Source organism: Cydia splendana, chromosome 19 (genome assembly GCF_910591565.1).
Source record: "Cydia splendana chromosome 19, ilCydSple1.2, whole genome shotgun sequence".
NCBI lineage: Eukaryota > Metazoa > Arthropoda > Insecta > Lepidoptera > Tortricidae > Cydia > Cydia splendana.
Window position 1 is genome coordinate 9,868,078 of NC_085978.1, and position 21,010 is coordinate 9,889,087.

The 21,010-nt window shown below is 39.3% G+C and overlaps 2 protein-coding genes across 3 annotated transcripts in view; one reads left to right on the forward strand and one right to left on the reverse strand.

Moving 5' to 3' along the window:
• Window positions 1-21,010, forward strand: part of LOC134800209 (flotillin-2) — a 395,117-nt gene that overhangs the window by 238,711 nt on the left and 135,396 nt on the right. The gene's annotated exons all lie outside the window — the stretch shown is intronic.
• LOC134800176 (glucose dehydrogenase [FAD, quinone]) lies at window positions 9,514-14,148 on the reverse strand. Its single transcript, XM_063772660.1, has 3 exons — window positions 13,792-14,148; window positions 11,730-11,980; window positions 9,514-11,074 (listed from the first exon to the last, which is right to left on the reverse strand). Exons 1-3 carry the CDS (start codon window positions 14,133-14,135, stop codon window positions 9,705-9,707), a joined length of 1,965 nt encoding a protein of 654 aa, XP_063628730.1. The 5' UTR covers window positions 14,136-14,148; the 3' UTR covers window positions 9,514-9,704.

The following is a 21,010-nucleotide window of genomic DNA, read 5'->3' on the forward strand; positions in this document are numbered from 1 at the left end:
ATTCCCATTTGTCTCCGCGGGGAACATATGTGAAGACCCTGCATAAAAATATATTCCATTTTTCCCCACCTTATTGGGGTGGGGATAATTGGGAACACAATTTTCGGATGTATTCCCATTTGTCTACGTCGGGAACTGATGGAATAGGTGCTGCATATAAATCGTACCCATTTGTCTCCGCCTCACGTATGGCGGCGGTCACGTAGGGCAGGAACAAATAGGAATACACCAATAAAGAGTGTATTCCCATTTGTTCCCGCGAGAAACTTATGGAGAAGAACGCTGCATAGAAATATTTTGAGGTGGGGACAAATGGCAACGCCAATATCGGGGACAAATGGGAACACCAAAATTCATATAAACATTCCCATTTGTCCCCGCCTCGTGCATGGCGTAGGTCACATGAATTGGAGACAAATGGGAATACACCAATAATGCACCCATTATTGGTGTATTCCCATATTACTAATAATTACCAATAATGGGTGAATTCCCATTTATCTCCGCGGGGAACATATGGGTAGACCCTACATAATAATATTTTACACAAATATCGGATGTATTCTCACTTGTCCCGGCCGGGAACAAATGGGAATAGGCGCTGCATATAAACAATTCCCATTTGTCCCCACCATGGATGGCGACGGTCAGTTGGGGCCTTTCTCAAAATTTTCCTTGGCTCTAAAATACGCTGCAGTTGCATACCTATTCAGATTTGCCATCTGAGTGTGTATTACAAAAATCCTTCGTGTAATTTATTCGAATAATTCATTTCTTATTCGAAATTCTAAACGAATGGTTTATTCGCGAATATTAATCTCACCATAATTATTTAGATTAAAAATGATTCGAATAATGCCCAACTCTGGTTTCAGTAAGCATAACTATCTACTTTTGTATTAAATAATCATTTAGGTTTATATAACACTTTAAACTCTCGCGTTTTGTACACATATTTAATTACACAAACGGGTCTACCGCGATATAATTTCATTGTTTTTACCTTTAATTCCGACGTTTCAGCTGAGTTGCACCAGCTGTGGTCACGGAAAGACTGACGTCCCAACAAATGGTAACATGGTGGTGGTGGTATTTAGGTTTACTTTAATTATCAAAAAACTACATCAATGAAGAAATTGAAATACCAACAATGAAGTCAACGGTTACTGAGATATTGTTAATTTTAATCTTATGATTATTGAAACAAATTGTACTTACCTACCTATTATTGACATTACAAATCAATCCAGTAAAACTGCAAAGTAGGTAATCGAATCTTCCTAACCTTCCACATATTCAATCGTATGTCTTCATAGCACGAATCTCCGCTACACGAGAGTGAAGGGTCGAACCGGCGGGTAAATAAGATCCGTTATTTCGTGTATCCGTGTACCCGTGTACACGGGTACCCGTGTAAACGTTTCCGAATCCGGGCGGGTTCGTGTAGTTCGGGTTCTTAAGCCCGGCGGGCTTAAGAACACGGGTACCCGTGTCAGCGTGTAACACGTGTATCGGGAGCTCTAGTCAAAACTGGTGGTAGCCGTACTGAACCCTGAAAGTTGTAGGCTTAGAAACATACTTGTCATGCGTTGCGTTGCGTATGACAAGTATGTTTCTAAGCCTACAAATTTCAGGGTTCAGATATCATAATGCATTGCATACGTTGCGTACGTGGGATAAGTGTGTCCCGAGCTTAAATAGAGTTAGTAGCACGGGGTCTAATTAGCAACTCGTCTATGGGGCAACTCGTCTAAGACGCAGGTTGTCTAAATCGCAGCTCGTCTACATAAATCAACTCGCCTAAAAGCAACTGGTCCACACGATTTTTTAAGTATCAGCTCGTCTAATTAGCTATTGGTCGATATAACGACTCGTCTAAATGGAGACTCGACGAAATCGCAACTCGTCTAAATATAGGATCATTCTCAGTAGATCCATTGACCAGATCCATCATGTATTCTACTGAGATATTTTTTCTCAATTGATCCAATTTTGAACAATGTGGATCTACTGAATAGTACTTTTCTCGCTAAATCCGTTAACCAGAAAATTCTCAAAATGTTGAATTCTCAGACGGAGCCCCGCGAAGCGGGGCTCCGTCTAGTTAAGTTGAGAATTAATATATTAATATATCTATTAAGACTACATGTTCTCATCAGATCCTTCATTTTTTCAACAACCACTTTTTGACTTCTTATGGCAAATTATTTTTGTGGCAAAGGTTTACGCTTGAATGGTCTAGAACTCTAGAACATCTGGAAATAATTCGGTGTGTGAAGTGGCATCACTGCCAGAGCTGCACCTCTCCGCGTAGTTTTTGCTGACCAGATGCGATTTCGTCAAGTCTCCATTTAGACGAGTCGTTATATAGACAAATAGCTAATTAGACGAGCTGCTACTTAAAAAATCGTGTAGACCAGTTGTTTTAGGCGAGTTGATATGAGTTGTATGTGACGAGCTGCGATTTAGACAACCTGCGTCTTAGACGAGTTGCCCCATAGACGAGTTGCTAATTAGACCCCGTGCTACTAACTAACCCAACAAAATGTGAGAGTTTAAAGTGTTATAGATTATCTATAGATAACAAATAACTTTTTTATTTAATCGGCCGAACTGAAACCACGCAAGTCAAATAACTACTTGAAGATTTTTCGTGAAATCGTGAAGCTTCTTGCAATCAAATTTAATAATTTTGACGAAGGTTGCCAGCACTTCTCTTTCAAAATCATAATTATCTATATTAATTACTCGTGTAATTGTTGGTGATGAAACATATCCATGAAGTTCGATGGCCTTGTGACTTTTATGTTAATTATTGAAATGCGCAACATGGGTTTTGAAAAAATGTTGAATCACTCCAAGTATTGTAATATTTAGTTGAAACAATTGATTTTGCGTTTCTCCATAGGGCCATAGCATAGTTATGTTCAAGTTCAAACACTTTTAGATCAACTTTTGAATACCTTATGTACAAACAGCAACACTCTTAACTGTCCATCGGTGGACCTTATTATGCGTTTTGTAATAAGGTCCACCGATGGACAGTTAACAGTGTGGGCGATGGTACAGTCACCACACGGGAATGTTAAGCCATTTAGGGTCCTAGCTAAATTGGACATTCCATAGCGCAAGTATTGAACAACCAATTTAGCTGGGGCCCTAATAAATGGCTTAACAATGCGGAGCGTGATGGTACATAGCATTTTTGTTTTAAGTTGTATCATATTCTAATTTTACTGAGTCGCACTGAGTGTAGGTACCTACTCATTATTATTGTTGCATAATGTGACCCCATAAACTGAGATGTTGATAAAGCGCTGCCTAAGCAGATGTATTGTGCGGTGTTACCTAATGCCGCTGCTGTACATAGACGTAAGGGTACTGTAACCGTGATGTACATACACCTTTCTAGACAAGTACGGCCGTGCCGTAAGCGGTTTTATGTTCATTACACCACAAACTGTTTCTTGTGAAGAATATTAAGAGGATCTTATCAAGTTATCAGGTTTGGTTTGTTGCAAGATAGACATAGTTGTCCTTACATCACAAGTAGTGATTTTTAGTTTAACGAATATAAGTATTTAAAAAATATACCTATGTGTCGCTTAACTTCGATTTCGGGTAAATCCATTCGACCCTCTCAGCAAATATCTACCCTATTACCTTTTCTTAATACCAAAATCGCATAATCTGACAGATGATTTACCCGAGTTCAAAGTTAAGCGACTCATATATAAACTGAATTAGATATATACTAAATATATATATACTAAAGCAAATTGACCAAGCCCTCCAATGACCAAGGCCGGATTCGAACCGTCGTCTTCAGCTTCCGATACTAAGTGAAATTACCCGAGCTTTTGGGGATGCACATAATGACAAGGACAACTAGAGACCATAATGCTTTAGAACTGAAGCTTTCGGATAAGTAAGCGCCAGCTACGGTGTTCGCTTACTATCAGGCCGACCCACTTGTACCATACCGTTAGTTGTATAAAAAAGCGTAAATCTGACCACTGCCTATTTTCTAATAATAACATGGTTCGGCAACATTTCTGTATATTTACTAGTGTCCGACCGAAACATGTTTTTTTGCCGAAACCGAAACCGAAACCGAATGTTCGGCTTTGGCTCTAGTTTCGGCCGAAACCGAAACCGAAACCGAAACTTTTGTAGACTTGTTAAAATCGTTGAAAAAATGTCATAAAACCGCTTTTACACGCATATTATGGGGCTGTCAACACACAATGTCCTTGAAATTGATGTTACTTAAGCAGTTTTTTAAGAAAATTACTAGAGTTAGACCAAGATAATTCTGCAACGATTTTGATAACACACGCAGTGCAAGTGTTATTTTAAACGTCAAAACTTCTATGAAATGGTGACGTATAAATAACATTTGCACTAGTTGCACTGCGTATGCTATCAAAATCATTGCAGAATTTTCTCAGTCTAACTCTATTTATTCATCAGTCAAACTAACATGTAGATACAGGGTCAACCAAAAAACCAACCAAAAACGCGAGCGCAGCGAGCGCGAAATTTTTTGTTAACAATATCGCAAGGCCGGGTACCGATCTTCACCTGGGCCTAAAAGTCCGAAGTGCCCCAGTGAGGCGAACTTTCATGCGAAGTCAAAGCCGTGCTTCAGGTTCAGGATAAGTAGTTGAGCACAGACTCCAACCAATGTCCATTGTATTAAAAAGCGAGCATGGCGCAGCGAGGCCAAAAGCTAAGCTGAAGTAGAGGACATGTGGAACACAAACCAAAGGTAAATTGGTGTAAAAAGTGAGGCTAAGGTCGAGCATTCGCATGAAAAACTGTACTGGGGACACTTTTAAGGGATTTTTCTTCGTTTTAATCAATAGTCAGCTGTTCAGCCTCGCAAAATATTAACTATTGAGAAAATCAACTTTGCGGCACTAGTTGAGCGTAGCCTTTAGCCTCGCTTAAAATTTGCCATTAGAGGTAGATAGGAAAATGACTGAATAAGTGAGTGAATAAGAGCGAAAAAGACCTCGTTCTACTCGGGCCTAACTGATACTCGGCCAACGGCTACGTGCGACAGTGCTATCTCATTCACTCCGATACGATTAGACAGTGTGCGCGTTATAGGTATCGACAGCCTCTTAAGACTGGCTTGGCTCTGGCTCTGGCCGGTCGACGAGTGGCGCCCTCATTAGTGGAATTGTGTTTTATAATAAACCAATTAATTTCTGTACCTATACATGAATCAGTATATGTAGGTATTAATATTGTTGTCCTACTTATTCCCCAACTTTTGGTCTATGTCCGAAGTACCATTACGTAAGTTTCGGCCCGGCCGAAAGCTTCGGCCGTTTTTTGGCCGAAACCGAAACTACAGCCGAAACATGATTTTTTGGCCGAAACTGGCCGAAACCGAAACCGAACCTTCGGTCGGACACTAATATTTACATTGATTATCACATATCACTCATCGTCGGTGTCGAAGCGACAGTAGCGATACCCTTTGACCTGCCATAAAAACCTTCAACAATAAATTTTCTTATAATTTACATGCCGATTGACATCTGCTTATAATCATTTAACGTGATTGTAACTTTTAAAACTTTACAGTAGTGTGGTGAAATTCTGTCAGTAGAAAATAGCGAGAAATTTAAAGTTTCAAATTTGCCGAGATTTTCTTTTAAAAATTTGCAAATTTTTCTAAATGGGAATGGCTTGCCAGAGTATAGGTAGACAGCTACAAAACAGTACAATATTTGAGTTGCTTAACTTCAATATCGGGTAAATACATCTGTCAGAAATGCGATTTTGGTATTAAGAAAAGTTAGGGTAGATATTTGCTAAGAGGGTCGAATGGATTAAGGTACCCAAGTTTGAAGTTAAGCGACACATTTATATAATAATAAATATATTGGCTGAACAGCAAAAAGGGTGCCGCCAAAACAGCCAAGGCTGCAAAGAACAGCTTACAATAGACGCCATCATCTCCAAACAAGCTAAGAGAAACAAAAAAGACATCTACACTATGTACATAGATTATAAAAAGGCCTTTGACTCAGTACCGCATTCTTGGTTAATCCATATCCTTAAGCACTACAAAATACACAGCTCTATCATACTCTTCCTAAAAAATACTATGTTACATTGGTCAACTGTTCTGAAAATAATTAGCAATACCACTAACGTCGAAACGGAACCCATCTACATCCGCAGAGGAATTTTCCAAGGGGATGCCCTGAGTCCGCTTTGGTTTTGTCTTGCGCTCAACCCGCTATCCACTTTACTAAACAACAGCAAATCTGGATATAAAATCTGCTATGAAAGTAATCCGTACACAATATCGCATCTGATGTATATGGACCACATCAAACTCTATAGTAATAATATATGTAATATCCATAACCTCGCTGATATCACACAATCGTTTTCTTCAGATATACACATGGAGTTTGGCATTGACAAATGTAAAATCCAATCAGTTCGAGGTGGCAACATAGAACGTAACAGCTACACCCTCAACAATGGAGAACAAGTAGACCCTGTCGATGAAGAAACTGGTTACAAATACCTCGGTTACCAACAAACACAGCAAATCCACCATAAAATCACTAAAGCTTCACTTAAACAGAAATTTACAGGCAGACTGCACAAAATTCTCAACACTTACCTTAATTCAAGAAACACCATCAAGGCAATTAATACATATGCAGTTCCGATTCTAACCTACTCTTTCGGTATCATACAATGGTCACAAACAGACCTTTGTAATCATCAACGAATAATTAACACTTTAATGTCCAAATATCGAAAGCACCACCCGCGAAGCTGCGTCCAGAGACTGACCCTACCAAAATCTGAAGGCGGAAGGGGTTTAATTGATATTAAAAATCTTCACAACAGACAGGTAAGCTCACTCAGGATTTTTTTTCACAACCGCTCTAATAATTCCGAAATACATCAAGCTATTGTAAACGCCGATCAAAAATGTACTCCATTGAACCTAAACGACCGCAGGACACAGGTAAGTGAGGTAACAGTAGATCACCAGCAAAAACAACAAGCATGGATCCAAAAGTCACTCCACGGTAGACACCGACTCGACCTGATGAACCCTAGTGTCGACAAGCTGGCGTCCAATATGTGGCTAAAGAGAGGTGAGTTATTCCCGGAAACCGAAGGATTTATCATTGCCATTCAAGATCAAATAATAGATACTAAGAATTACAGAAAATATATTATCCGCGACAGTAATTTACAAACCGACTTGTGCCGACGCTGCCATGCTGCATCCGAGACAATACAACACATTACAGGAGCATGCCGATCCATAGCCCAGACCGATTACAAACACCGCCATGACCAAGTTGCAGCTATCATTCGCCAATATCTTGCATTTAAATACCACCTTATTAATAACAGGTCCCCTTACTATAAATACACCCCCCAAATTATTTTAGATTCTACCGACTACAAACTTTACTGGGACAGAACTATCATCACAGACAAAACAATACATTGCAATAGACCTGACATTACCCTCCACGATAAAGCTGCAAAAACTGTGTATCTCATTGACGTAGCCATACCCAACACACATAACCTAACCCCAACTCACACTGAAAAGATTAGTAAATACGCAGACTTGTCAATAGAGATAAAAACCCAATGGCGGGTGAATACCGTAAAGACTATCCCAATAATAATTTCCTCTACCGGTGTTATCCCTCGCACTTTGCATACCAGCCTCAAAACCCTCGATATACATCCACTCACCTACACTCTTCTTCAGAAAGCTGTTATATTGAACACATGTCGGATAGTACGCAAATTCTTAGCTTTAGAAAATTAGGATAGGATTACATATCCTTCTGTATTCGTTTGGCCAAAAGCCCGCGAATATGGAAGTAAAATCACCTCCAACTGGAGAGAAAACCAAATTAAAACAAATAAATAATAATAATAATAAATATTGGGGACATCTTACACAGATCAACCTAGCCCCAAACTAAGCAAAGCTTGTACTATGGGTGCTAGGCGCGACGATATACATACTTATATAGATAAATACATACTTATATACATAGAAAACACCCATGACTCAGGAACAAATATTTGTGTTCATCACACAAATAAATGCCCTTACTGGGATTCGAACCCAGGACCATCGGCTTCGCAGGCAGGGTAATTACCCACTAGGCCAGACCGGTCGTCAATATGAAGCATTGCAAACGTTTCAAATTGGCGTGTGCTGACATCATCTACAATATTATATTGACGAGCTTGTACGGAAACATGGTTTTTATGGGGTAACCAGCTAATAATCACGTCTTCCCGCTGGAAACTCTATGATTACTTTATGATTATGGAATATGGAAGTCATTTCGCGATTTTCACTACAACTTACCTGATTACGCGCGTCTCTGCAAGTTTGTTTACTTTTCGTTGCACCTCACACTTTCACTATCTTCGTTTACGAACTATATTTCTTAAAGAGTAAGACTGCTATTACAATGATTAGTTATAACGAGATACGACATTAGAATGTTTAGCTCTTAGAGGAAGGTTCAGCTCGAGCAATTGCAACATTGTAGATTATCTAATAAAATGTTAATAAAAGAAACACTAAACTGGTCAAGTCCGAAGCGTGGTAACCTGTCAAGAAGAGCAAGTCATCGTTATGAGGGTGTAATGATTATTTATATATTCATAATTATATTATGAAAGTAGGCTCGTATACCTAGATACCTACTGGCTTACAACACTGAATATTGTCACGTTAATAATAACAGATGGTATCTTTAGGCACTTATTTTATAAAAATACTTAAGTAATTCAAGGTTTAAATTATGTATTGTGTTCAATCAAAGAAAATCAGGTTTAGAAAGGATTATAAAATTATAATAGAAACAAATGCAACTAAATATTTGATTATGTCCCATTGCAGGCGGTTATTGCTAATCCTGTATTGAATTATTGAATAGGTATGTTAATAAAAATAAGAATGACAATCATTTCAAAGTTAAAGGAACTAAGCGCCATCTTTTTCGAACTGGTATCATCACTTGGCATATTAGTTTACCAGCAGCGCTCTTTAGTATTGGCCTCCTGCAACACGGTTCAATGTTTTCTCAATAGATGGCGCTGCTATGTATTTTAGGAACTTTCACTAAGTTTGTGATGTGCGTGATGCTTATATGTATGGACTACAAGTTGTAAGTTCTTCGGGATGTTTTCATGACACAACTTTTTTATACACCTCAAAACAAGATAAGACACCTTATGATTTTGCATTTCTATCTTAAAATGCGTATGACTTGTACATTTAATGATCTAGGTACGTGTCGAGTAAGTAAACGAATGTGAATCAATGTCAATGTCAAGCTTGTTTGCGTTTGTTATGCTCGGTATTCGGATTGAACTTGACAACGGTGGTGTCACAGACATCTGGAGGATTATGGTGTGTGTATTTAATTTATTAATAAAAATCTTCCGGGTATCACTAAACATTTATTTACAAACTTATAAAATGTCTTAACCCTAACTAAATTTTAATCTTATGATTTCATTTTGGCTTCTTTCACATTTAAGTATCAGTTCGTCGATGTTTTCTAGACTAGAAATATTGTCACCCAACCTACTAATACTTTCTCATGTACTTTTGGTATTTATTAAAATTATTATGGCCTAAATTAACTTAGCTACAGGATATTTAATCGTCATCTATCTATTCTACAGAGAGGGCTGTTACTTCTACTCCTTATTCCTAATTGTTCTAATCTAGTACACTTTAGGGACCTGCGTCCCCGTTTGTGCGGTAAAGCCTTCCAGCTCGCCTTTATAAGATCCGCACCTTTTTCTGCTATCATAATAGTAGGTGCATTGATATTTCCATTTGTGATAGTAGGCATTATGCTAGCGTCGATGACTCTTAATCCTTTAATCCCATATACTCTTAGTTCAGGATCTACGACAGCCATTGGGTCGCTTGATGGACCCATTTTCGCTGTCCCCGAAAGATGGTATATGGTCATTGTATACTGTCGAATCAGGCAGTCCCAGTACTCGTCGGTGTACAGAGGGAGGTGCTTGCAGTTCGGAAGAGGCTTGTCGTGAAACCTGGCTCCGAAGCGCTTCATGGCTTTGGTCTCTGCGACCGCCACGGCGGCTTTCACTCCTTCCCGTAGTACTCCAACGTCGTCAGGATGCGTTAAGTAATTGTGGTACATTAATGGATAATCCAAGGGATTCTTAGATTTTAATTTAATATAACCTCTGCTCTTTGGACGAAGCATCATCGGAAATATACCAAAAACGTCCTTATTATTGATTTCGCCAAATACTTCATTGTAAAATTCATCCGTGAGTCCGTGTGCTTTTTTAACTTGAGTTCCTCCATCGGAAGGAGTAGAAGCTGACGTCATCATGAATTCTATATCAGGCCAATCGTCAGTCCCATTAGCATATTTTGTATTTATAAAAGCAACTACTTCCAAACCCACACTTGACGTGAGCGGCCCATCCTCCGTCACTGCATATCGTAAAGCAGCATTTATATTTACAAGCCTATTCATGACTAAGCTTATAGGGTAATCTACTTTAAAAACAAGACCGCCAATTGCGATGTGATCCTGCAAGTTTTCCCCGACTCCAGGAGAATCTTTGATAACTTCTACTCCAACTTCTTGTAGGTTTTTCGCGGGGCCGACGCCAGAAAGCATGAGAAGTTGAGGGGATCCAATAGCTCCAGCTGATAGTATGACTTCCCGTTTGGCATATACAACTTGTTTTTGTCCATCCCTTATGAATTCGACACCGAATGCTCTCTTGCTGTCTTTGTCGATTAACACTTTCGTGGTGTGAGAGAAGAGAGCAATGTGTAAATTCTGTCGGAGTCTGACCGGTCTAAGGAAGGCTTTGGCGGTGGAGCACCGAGTTCCTCGTCTCATGGTGAACTGGTACCAAGCGTAGCCGACCTGCTGCGCACCATTCACATCCACGATGTCGTATCCCATCTCTTCACCGGCTTGCAGAAAAGCAGCTCCGAGAGGAGTATTATAAGGAGCATCTTGAACAGTGAGGTAACCACCTGAAAAGCGCAAAAAATCCAGATTATATTTTATATTGAGTTAAAGGGCATAACTATCAAAACTCTAATAAGACCATAAATATAAATATCGAACGCACAAGTCTTTGATTACATATAATTATGAAGTTATATGCAACAACATCGCGTTTTAATGTTTAACCTGCGTCTTCCTCAACCTCATGGCTTAAACTCCCTAAGCTCATGCAATAGCGCATTCTCATTAGTCAACAATTAACATTACTTGCATGCGTCGCCCTAGCTTTTAATATGGCTGGCGCTTGACGCAAGATAATTTGAAAGTTGTAGTCGCAAGACGACGTTGAAAGTGCACTTGCAGACGAGAATTATCAGCACGAGGGCCGCGAGGTCAGGTCACGTTACTCGAATAAATCAACATGATTTGCGAAAACAGGGCACACCAGTTTACGGCAGATTTTATTCCCACTGCTTGTGATATCATGATATCTGTAGGAATCGCTCAAAGCGGTTTGAGCTCGGTTGCATCTTTCGGTTATAAAACTTCTGTATTGAAGTTGTTGAAGTTAGATTCCATACTAATATCGTAGCGTTAATGACCGTGGGGCAGTAGTTTTGTTGGTGTAAATGTATAAACTGATGATCCACAAAAAGTATGAATTTTTAACACGATATTTACCTGTGCCATGATACTTAGTGTCTCTCGCTAAGTAAGGATTCCTTTGGTCTTCAGACTTCTTAAAATAAGGAAGTACGTCATCGTATCCCCAGCCCGGGTTGCCGAAGGACTCCCACTGATCGAAGTCCCGTCGGTTCCCTCTTACGTACAGCATGGTGTTGAGGACAGAGGACCCTCCGAGCACCTTCCCCTTCGTCCAGCAGCAGCGCTTGTCGATCATGGCTTGACACGCTGTATCCTGGGGTTGTGTTCTGAAAAGCATGAAATGTTACAATTAATGACGGTGTAATAATAGTTCAGTTATCTAAAGTACCGTGAAATCAGGTAGAATAGCTGAAGGAAAGGGAGACTAGAAAAAAAATGATCATATTTAGTCTCATCATGAAAAGTTTCTACGAATATAATACTGTTTTGCGCGACGATCAGCAGAAGATTATTTTGCAATTTCGGTTGTCTACATATTTAACTGCGTAAGTGCGAGAGTGCTACATTACACGATAGACAAAAAAGTTTAAACATCATATCCGTACTGTTTTATATGAATATTAAATTAAAGAACTCGTTTATTAAACTCACCTATACTTCCAATTCAATTTACTCTTATGCAAATACAGCGATAGTAACGGCACATCGCTTATATCAGTCTCATGACCAAGGCCTGTTCACTTCCTAAGAAAGTTATGTCCCCAAATAATTGCGCATGTGTGCGCCTTAATCTTCTATGTGTGCGTTGGCCTCCGGGAAAAAGTTGCGAGTAATAAAAATAAAAACATTTTTCTACAGCAACATTGCTCCCAACTCTGATTTAAATTATCACGAATTTTATACAATATTCATCATAAAACGGGACTTAAAACGCTTAAAACTTAATTACATGCGATTAAGTTTTATAATGAATATTTGCTTCCAACTGTCTTTATCAATGTTCATAAAATATATGGAGGGTAGGTACGTCTACCCACCATAATAAAAAATATATTTGTCAATGACTCTGTCCAACTGCTGTGGTTAAAGTTCATAACGAAAATTTTATTTATTAACTCTTTAAATAATACATACAACGTGTACCGCTACGTACCACTTAAGACTGTAAGTCTGTACCTACATGGATTACAGCAATGCACATAGAAAATGTGCTAAATGCGGAGCAACGGCTGTTGAAGCAGCCACAGTGAAATTTACAACTTTAGTGGGTTCAGAAGGAACCGAGTCATAACGCATCTGGAAAGCGTATTAATTAACCGTGAAGAAATGTATGAATACAAGTTGGAAATCTGTGTAAAATGCCGTATGTAAAGTGTAGTGTATCTGTGTGTAAAGTGTAATAGGTAGGCATGCCTAATGTTATTTGTATAAAAGGTACTGAAAACTTTGTGAATGCGCTTTATTAATGTCTATTTTTTTATTAAGTTGCCAGTTTTCAGTGTATATTTTTATATGTAAAACATTTTTTAATAAATAATATATATAATGTTATAAACATAAACATGCCTTTTATTTAAATCAATTGATAATACCACAAACAAGGGGTAATATTTGCATCTTGCATATATTTCGTGATATGAAGATAACAAATATGTTTATCAACAGAATTACTACCTACCAATACCCGCCAGGCTAAACCGGTTGTCAACTTTAGTTCCATTGGTACACAAAGACGGCGCCACTAGTATAAACGTATAAACGGTTGGGGACATTTTTTTGTATGGAGTTACCGTTCTTCTCCTAGTGAGTATTATATTCTTTGCTCATGACCTCCAGCCTCTAGCAACATAACATTCCACCCCTCGATCTCAGACAGCCTGTTGGCCATCACAGCCCCAGCGGAGCCGCCGCCGACGATGACGAAGTCATACTGTTCTCTTAAGTACTTCTGGTTGAAGGGCCGGCTCTCGGGGTCCAGCAGCTCGTAGTTGAAGTAGGCCATGGCGGCGAGCATGGCGGGGATGAAGGTCAGCTTGCTGATGCCGCCGATGGTGAGGGCGGACGTCGCGGCCGTTGAGGCCACAGCCTTATTGTTATAGATGAATATTAAATTAAAGAAATCGTTTATTAAACTCACCTATACTTCCAATCCAATTTACTCTTATGCAAATACAGCGACAGTAACGGCACATCGCTTATATCAGTCTCATGACCTCCAGCCTCCAGCAACAGGACATTCCACCCCTCGATCTCAGACAGCCTGTTGGCCATCACAGCCCCAGCGGAGCCGCCGCCGACGATGACGAAGTCATACTGTTCCCTTAAGTACTTCTGGTTGAAGGGCCGGCTCTCGGGGTCCAGCAGCTCGTAGTTGAAGTAGGCCATGGCGGCGAGCATGGCGGGGATGAAGGTCAGCTTGCTGATGCCGCCGATGGTGAGGGCGGACGTAGCGGCCGTTGAGGCCACCGTTAGGATGCCCATGGCGCTTCACTTCATAGTACTGGAAGAGAGTAAGGAACTGTGTATAAGGGGTGTTTTAATGTAAAACAAGAGCTTAGACAGTTTTACGACAGAACAGAAAATTAGTTTAATATTCGTAGTAATTTAAGTACGTGTTTTATGTACGTATTCTGTATTTTAGTCTGGTAAGAAATCAATACTTTGGTTACCTATTTTGCAACATTAAAAGCTATAAATATGTGGCTTGCGGTAGGCATATCTTGTTTTAGTACTTAAGTCATAAAGATTTGTTTCTTCATCCTTTCTAAATAGCATGTTAATTACTAGGTACATATTTTATGTATATTCGTATATATATGATATAATGTTTCTATTAGACACCGCAATATGCAATATGATAAGCTACGCTACGTGGTGAGAAAAGTTTTTTTTTTACAATAATCTACATATGTAGCTGCTGAGGTGAAAAAAATATTGCAAGTGAGTAAGTGACAAAATTCAAAAAACATTTAGTACGAGTATACTCGTTTGCAAAGGTCGTCTGAAGTAACAAGCGCAATAGCAATTAGATAATCATCCTATTGCTCAATGAGCCACTGAACATTCGTTTTATTGGCATACTTACCTATTGATTAAATTTAAAAATATAGTGACAAAATCTCAGAACGTAATCATTAGGGATTTCCTTACAACTAACGATTTCGATTTTCAGAAAATTACGAAAATCTTCTTTATTGTCTTTTCCCACTGGCACGTTGTTACTTTTATGTGTGTGACTTTCGTTTTTCTTGATTAAATACACTAACGATTCTAATTACGAATACATAGAAAAAAAAAATCGGGTGCCAACATTTTTTTGTTAACTTTGGGCCCAGCTAACAAAAATATTTGATATTTATTCAGGGATAATTTTACAGCATTGCAGCTAGCGCCAATGCGCTGTTGAATTCAATATGTTATAGTAAAGCTAAAGTAATAATTATATGATGAAAATGACAATAATTAAACTACAGTGATGATGAGTATATTAAAATCGCTTATAATTTTTTGTTGTTAAAGTTTGAAATAGACTTTTCATTATTCAAAAAGCTCATCGGAATGCATTATCTCGATTGCAGTTAGTTAAGGATGATATAACTCCGGCTTGCCCCGTCGACCTTCGTCCACTTCTCTACTAAAACGCGTGTTGCATTTCCAACTACCTAGTGTTACAGCATTTCGCTAAGGATGCTACACATATGTATTTGTTGTCGTCCGTTGGGTTTGTGCAACTATTACTTGAGACAAGTTAAAAACAGACTGTCAATCGCTTTAGAAATCGAGTTCTTGTACCGTCTTGTGCATTATGTCATAGTATAAACTAGTGACCCGCCCCGTCTTCGCACGGGTAAACCTAAACAAATTACACACCTAAACCTTTCTCAAGAATCACTATAATATAGGTGAAAACCGCATGAAAATCCGTTCAGTAGTTTTTGAGTTTATCGCGAACATACAAACACAAACATTATGTACACACAAACATCATGTACACAAACAGTATGGTTTTCAGTCATATACTGAAGCTATCGAAACCATATAATATATAATACAAGACTGACCCCGGTCCTCCTCAAGATCACCCTGAGCGACCACAAAGCCATGAAGTGGCTTACTGGTCTTTGTGTAATTTTATTTACTAGTAGACTGTTTCTACTACTATATGTTGCCATACGATTAAATAAATACTTAGAACTGTACAACATGGAACTACGACCTCGTCAATATGACACCATCTACATAGAATAGAATAAAATAGAATAGAATCCTTTATTGCGAACCATGGTACATAATAAAGTTGTTACAATAAAAAATTTTAGAACACATGGCACCCTGGTAGGGCATTGCAAATTAATCTTATGTCTAGTTATTTATGGAACATTTTTTTAAACTAAATAGTGTTACTTAACTGTAACAATACATAATACTGTTACATAAGATAAATAAAAATCCTAAATGATAACAACTTTATCCTAGCTTATTTCTTGTATTAAGTAAGTCCTATGTTAACTTATTTTACAAAAAGGGTTAATAATATTGTTAAGAATTAATAATTATTAGTAGTACTTATACTTATGAAAATTTATCCTCCATAAACTCTTGGACCGAATATTATGCCTTCGATATTAAAAGTAGTTTTAGTTTTGACACGAATGGGTTAAGGTTTTTTATATTTCCTATATCGTTTGGCAGCTTATTATAAATCTGGATTGCTCTGAAATAAGGGCCTTTTTTGTAAATATCCAAAATTGGTTCCGGGGGGATGAGGTTATTGTACATAAACTATCAAGAGAGGAACGCAATTTTATATAGTGATTGCTAGTCCTTATAAGTTAGATGTCTGTTTCTGTTATTACATAATGCGGTAACGTAACTCTTGTCGTGCATATGGGATGAGATCATTATCTCGTAGTAATAAAGGCTATTATCGCGTGATAATGTGCACCTCAGGACGTGTTGTATGATTTGAGGTTGGCGGGGAAACGAAACTGACACTTAATTGGCTCTTGTGGCATCTTTGTTTTTTTATTGTTAACTAAAACTTACTAGGTAATAAAGTGCTTGGGAACTTTAATTAAGCACGTACAGCTTGAAAAAGCGAATATATCTCAGCATTATTCTATAATGCCTTTAAATCAAGGCTGTAATAGCATGGGACAGGATGTGGTAACGCAAATGGCAGACTCCGCATACTTCTGATTGAACTTAATTATTGCCGATTAATTTCAATCCGTTTTTTAATGTAAGTTTATATTATTTAATATGTTAAATAACTGAGTAAAATAAAAAAAACCGGGCAAGTGAGAGTCGGACTCGCGCACGAAGGGCTCCGTACCATAATGCAAAAAACGGCAAAAAAAAACGGTCACCCATCCAAGTACTGACCCCGCCCGACGTTGCTTAACTTCGGTCAAGAATCATGTTTGTTGTATGGGAGCCCCACTTAAATCTTTATTTTATTCTGTTTTTAGTATTTGTTGTTATAGCGGCAACAGAAATACATCATCTGTGAAAATTTCAACTGTCTATCTGTTCGTGAGATACAGCCTGGTGACAGACGGACGGACGGACGGACGGACGGACAGCGGAGTCTTAGTAATAGGGTCCCGTTTTACCCTTTGGGCACGGAACCCTAAAAATATGTAAGCAAGGAAACGCTCGCTGATAGCATAGGAGGTAATTAAAACAGCTAATGTATGGAACGTTCTTCGACTTGGCCATGATACGATTAACCGACTGGTGGAGTATGGAGGACAATGTTTTTCGTGTGTATGTATTGTTTGTACCACTCGTTTGACGAAATTTTACACCTTTTTGTTTTTATTGGCATATTTAAACAGTATAAACTTATTAAGTACAACGGCCCTTACGTATGTTATGTATTAGCATGTTACTTAAAAGGGACATCTCGACATTTATAACAGAACTGTTGTAAGGATTTGCACTTTACTAATTTTATTAGACAGTTACATAACTTCGTGTAATCCCAATTCCGATTATACGTGGTGCAATAATTCTCGTCGACAATTAAAATGAGCGGCAGTTATGATTAGGGGCGGTTCTATTATATAGGCCTCATTGATGACTACAATGTAGCTTCGCATTACTCCACAACTACTTAAACAAACTAATATAAGTACCTAATTATGACTCAATATGTATGTACGAAACGCTAGGGAAGCATTCTTTTAGCGGAAACAAATAATTAGCCAGGTATTACAGCATGCCTGCAATAATTATTTCTAATTACCGCTTCGGTCAGCTTTATTTGGTTTTCGAATTGTTGTGTATATTAGTTGCGTAGATACAGCTGGTGGGTTATACTTATTGAGGTGGGGGGTTAAACATACCATAGACAAGGCGGATCTAAATTTGGCCATTTGTCTTTCACATTTAAGGGATGAAAGGTATTTAATTGTTTCAATGTAAGCCGGCGAAAATCTAATTCGTGGGATGCCCCTATTTATATACACAGGTCAATTAGCCAAGCGTTACTCAAGAATATCAAACTATAGAAGTATCAGAAGGGATGGTCGATGGAGTGAAGATTTGGGATATGGACCATATACTGGTAGTCGTAGTGTAAGTATATGGCATGTGTGTGGTAGGCATTCTACAAAATTGTCCAAACATTGCGGGAGTAGGTACACTAGATACGATGGATGAGAAGAGCAAGGGATGGAGTACTGTATCCAGCAGTAGAAGATAATTAGATGATGATAGAACAGAAAATATTGTTAGATGTGCACGATTTTCTAGCAAACACGATGAAGATTGGCTAGAAATCCACAGGCAGAAGAGGCTAATAGGCGCAGTGTGAAACACCCATCTAAAGAGTCACGTCATGTTTGCGATAGTGGCTCAGTGGGTCTGCTATCAGGCCTCACAATCAATCTCCCCGTGTAGAATACACAGATGGTGGCCAAAGATTGCAAGATTATAGAGCCACGAACAATTTATATTTTAACACCTCCTAGAAGCGAACTCTATCCATCTGCGTATTCTGTGTTTCTTCCATCTATGTGTATGACATCTCAGCTCTCATGATAAATAAGAATACCACTTTGCTAAATCACTAGTGAAGCTGATTATAGACAAGCCTATCAGCAGTATCCCCATTATCTACATTGAGTGTATGGGAATAAGGTTGTGTTGCGTCACCAATCGCTTTGCTCGCTGACGGCTGGCTTATATTGTTGACATGTTGAACGATAGACACACTAACTAAAGGCACGATTACTCTCTCTCGATATACAACTTGCGGTTTCTAGTTTCAATTAGTCCTGTGTCAAACGCACACAATATTCATTAACTTTAGACTCTTTAGATCAAATTATATGGCATTTAAAGAAGATCCACGTTGAATACAAAAGTGCAACTGGTTCCACCGTTGCGCGTTGTGCGCGACTATAATGGTAACATTCCATTTCTGACCGCAGCTGCACTACTGGTACTGAACGCGTCGGTGTTATTGACAATTTCCATAGTAAAATGAACAGTAGTGCAGCTGTCGTTGGAAATGGACTGTCACCTTTAAGGTGACATTGGGATGGGCAACTGCAGCCGCATTACTGTGGCGGGGCGGCATTACTGCTGAGGTCTTGAAGAAGGCATTGTCAATGTCAATTGCCTAAATAAAATGTGTGACGGATTGACTGTCCGAATCGTGACAGTACTGACAGTAATGCGGCGGCGAACGTTTATGAAGGAAATTGACAGTTACAGCGGCCGCGTCTACGCCGTAGCAGTAATGTCGTCACAGTAAGGGCCGGTACAGACGGACTGCAACCCGGCTGCAATTTGTATACGCCAACTGCAAAGTCGGCGTGCAGTTTCCATACAAGTTGCAGTCCGTCTGTAGCGGCTCTAACGCAGCTGCAGTTGCCATCCGTCTCTCACCTTATACTCAAGTCAAGTGTCGCTGAGTTCAATAGAATTCGAACTCGAATAATACAATATCTACTAATATCGGCATAAATAGTATCTTCCTAGCACTGCAAGAAGTCCAAGTCGCAGCTCCGTACAAGAGCATGGACAAAATACATGTCTGGTAAACAATTATCTTTGTGTTTATGGTTAGATGTTTATTATCCCATACTCTTGTACTGAGCTTCCCGAACATCGTAGATGCCTTGCCAATACGAATGTTAATCTCTGCATCCAGCGAGAGATTATTGGTCACGGTTGATCCAAGGTAACAGAAATTTCCAACAACTTCCAGAGGCAAATCATCCAACTGTATTGTTGGGTCTTGATTTGCACCTTGAGCCATTACGACTGTCTTCTTGACATTAATCGACATTGCAAAGAGTTTGCAAGCCGCATTAAATTTGTCTACCATACTTTGAAGCTCCTCCGGTGACGTAGCAACGAAGGCGGCGTCGTCGGCAAATAGCAAACTGTCAACATACAAATCCTCGCGGTATTTTTTGGATTTTAATAGTGAGATGTTGAACAGTTTACCATCCGACCTGGTGTGTAGATGTATGCCTTGAGTGGTGTCCCCGAAGGCAACTTTCAGAAGTACAGAGAAGAAGATTCCAAACAATGTAGGCGCCAACACACAGCCCTGTCTTACTCCCCTACGCATTTCAAAAGGAGCCGAAGTGTTACCGTTGTAAACAACAGAGCCTCTCATATTAAGGTGAAAGAGTTGAATTAGGTGTAAGAGTTTTGGAGGACAGCCAACGCTTTGTAGCACTGTGTACAATCCCTCTCTACTCACCGTATCAAAGGCCTTGTTTAAGTCGACAAATGCAGCCAGGAAGGGGGTTTTTTGCTCTCTGCATTTCTCTTGAAGCTGACGTAACTCATGAAAATCATGTCAGTTGTTGAACGGTTTGCACGAAAACCACACTGGGACTTAGGATACACACGATTTGCCAGTTTCTGTAGCCTGGCCAAGATGATACGGCCGAGCAATTTGCCGACAATGCTCAACAAAGAGATACCGCGGTATGAGTTACAATTTAATTGCCGCGGTCACCCTTCCCTTTGTACAGCGTGATAATGTTGGCATCGCGCATATCCTGGGGTATGTATTCCTCGTTCCAACACTTCACGAAAAAATTGAAAAGGAAAGGAGCCACACATTTCAATTTAACGACTGAGCTGAGACTTGGACTTCGTATGCCAAACAGGAACGGAAATTGAACAACTTCCATATGCGCTGCCTTCGACGCATTTTAAACATCTCGTGGAAGGATCGAGTCACAAACGAGAAGGTACTTAGCATCGCACGTTTACCCAGTATCACAGCAATCTTGAAAAAGAGACGATTACGCTGGTTGGGGCACGTGCACAGGATGGAGCCCTCTCGTTTGCCACGTAAGACTCTCCTGAGCGAAATAGCACAC

What these genes read in the sequence shown, in the direction of transcription:
- LOC134800176 (XM_063772660.1), bottom strand. Translation starts at nt 14,135, where the DNA reads ATGGGCATCCTAACGGTGGCCTCAACGGCCGCTACGTCCGCCCTCACC. An exon ending in AAATTGGATTGGAAGTATAG is followed by an intron (nt 11,981 to 13,791) that starts GTGAGTTTAATA and finishes CATGCTTTTCAG; the next exon opens with AACACAACCCCAGGATACAG. An exon ending in CACTAAGTATCATGGCACAG is followed by an intron (nt 11,075 to 11,729) that starts GTAAATATCGTG and finishes TGCGCTTTTCAG; the next exon opens with GTGGTTACCTCACTGTTCAA.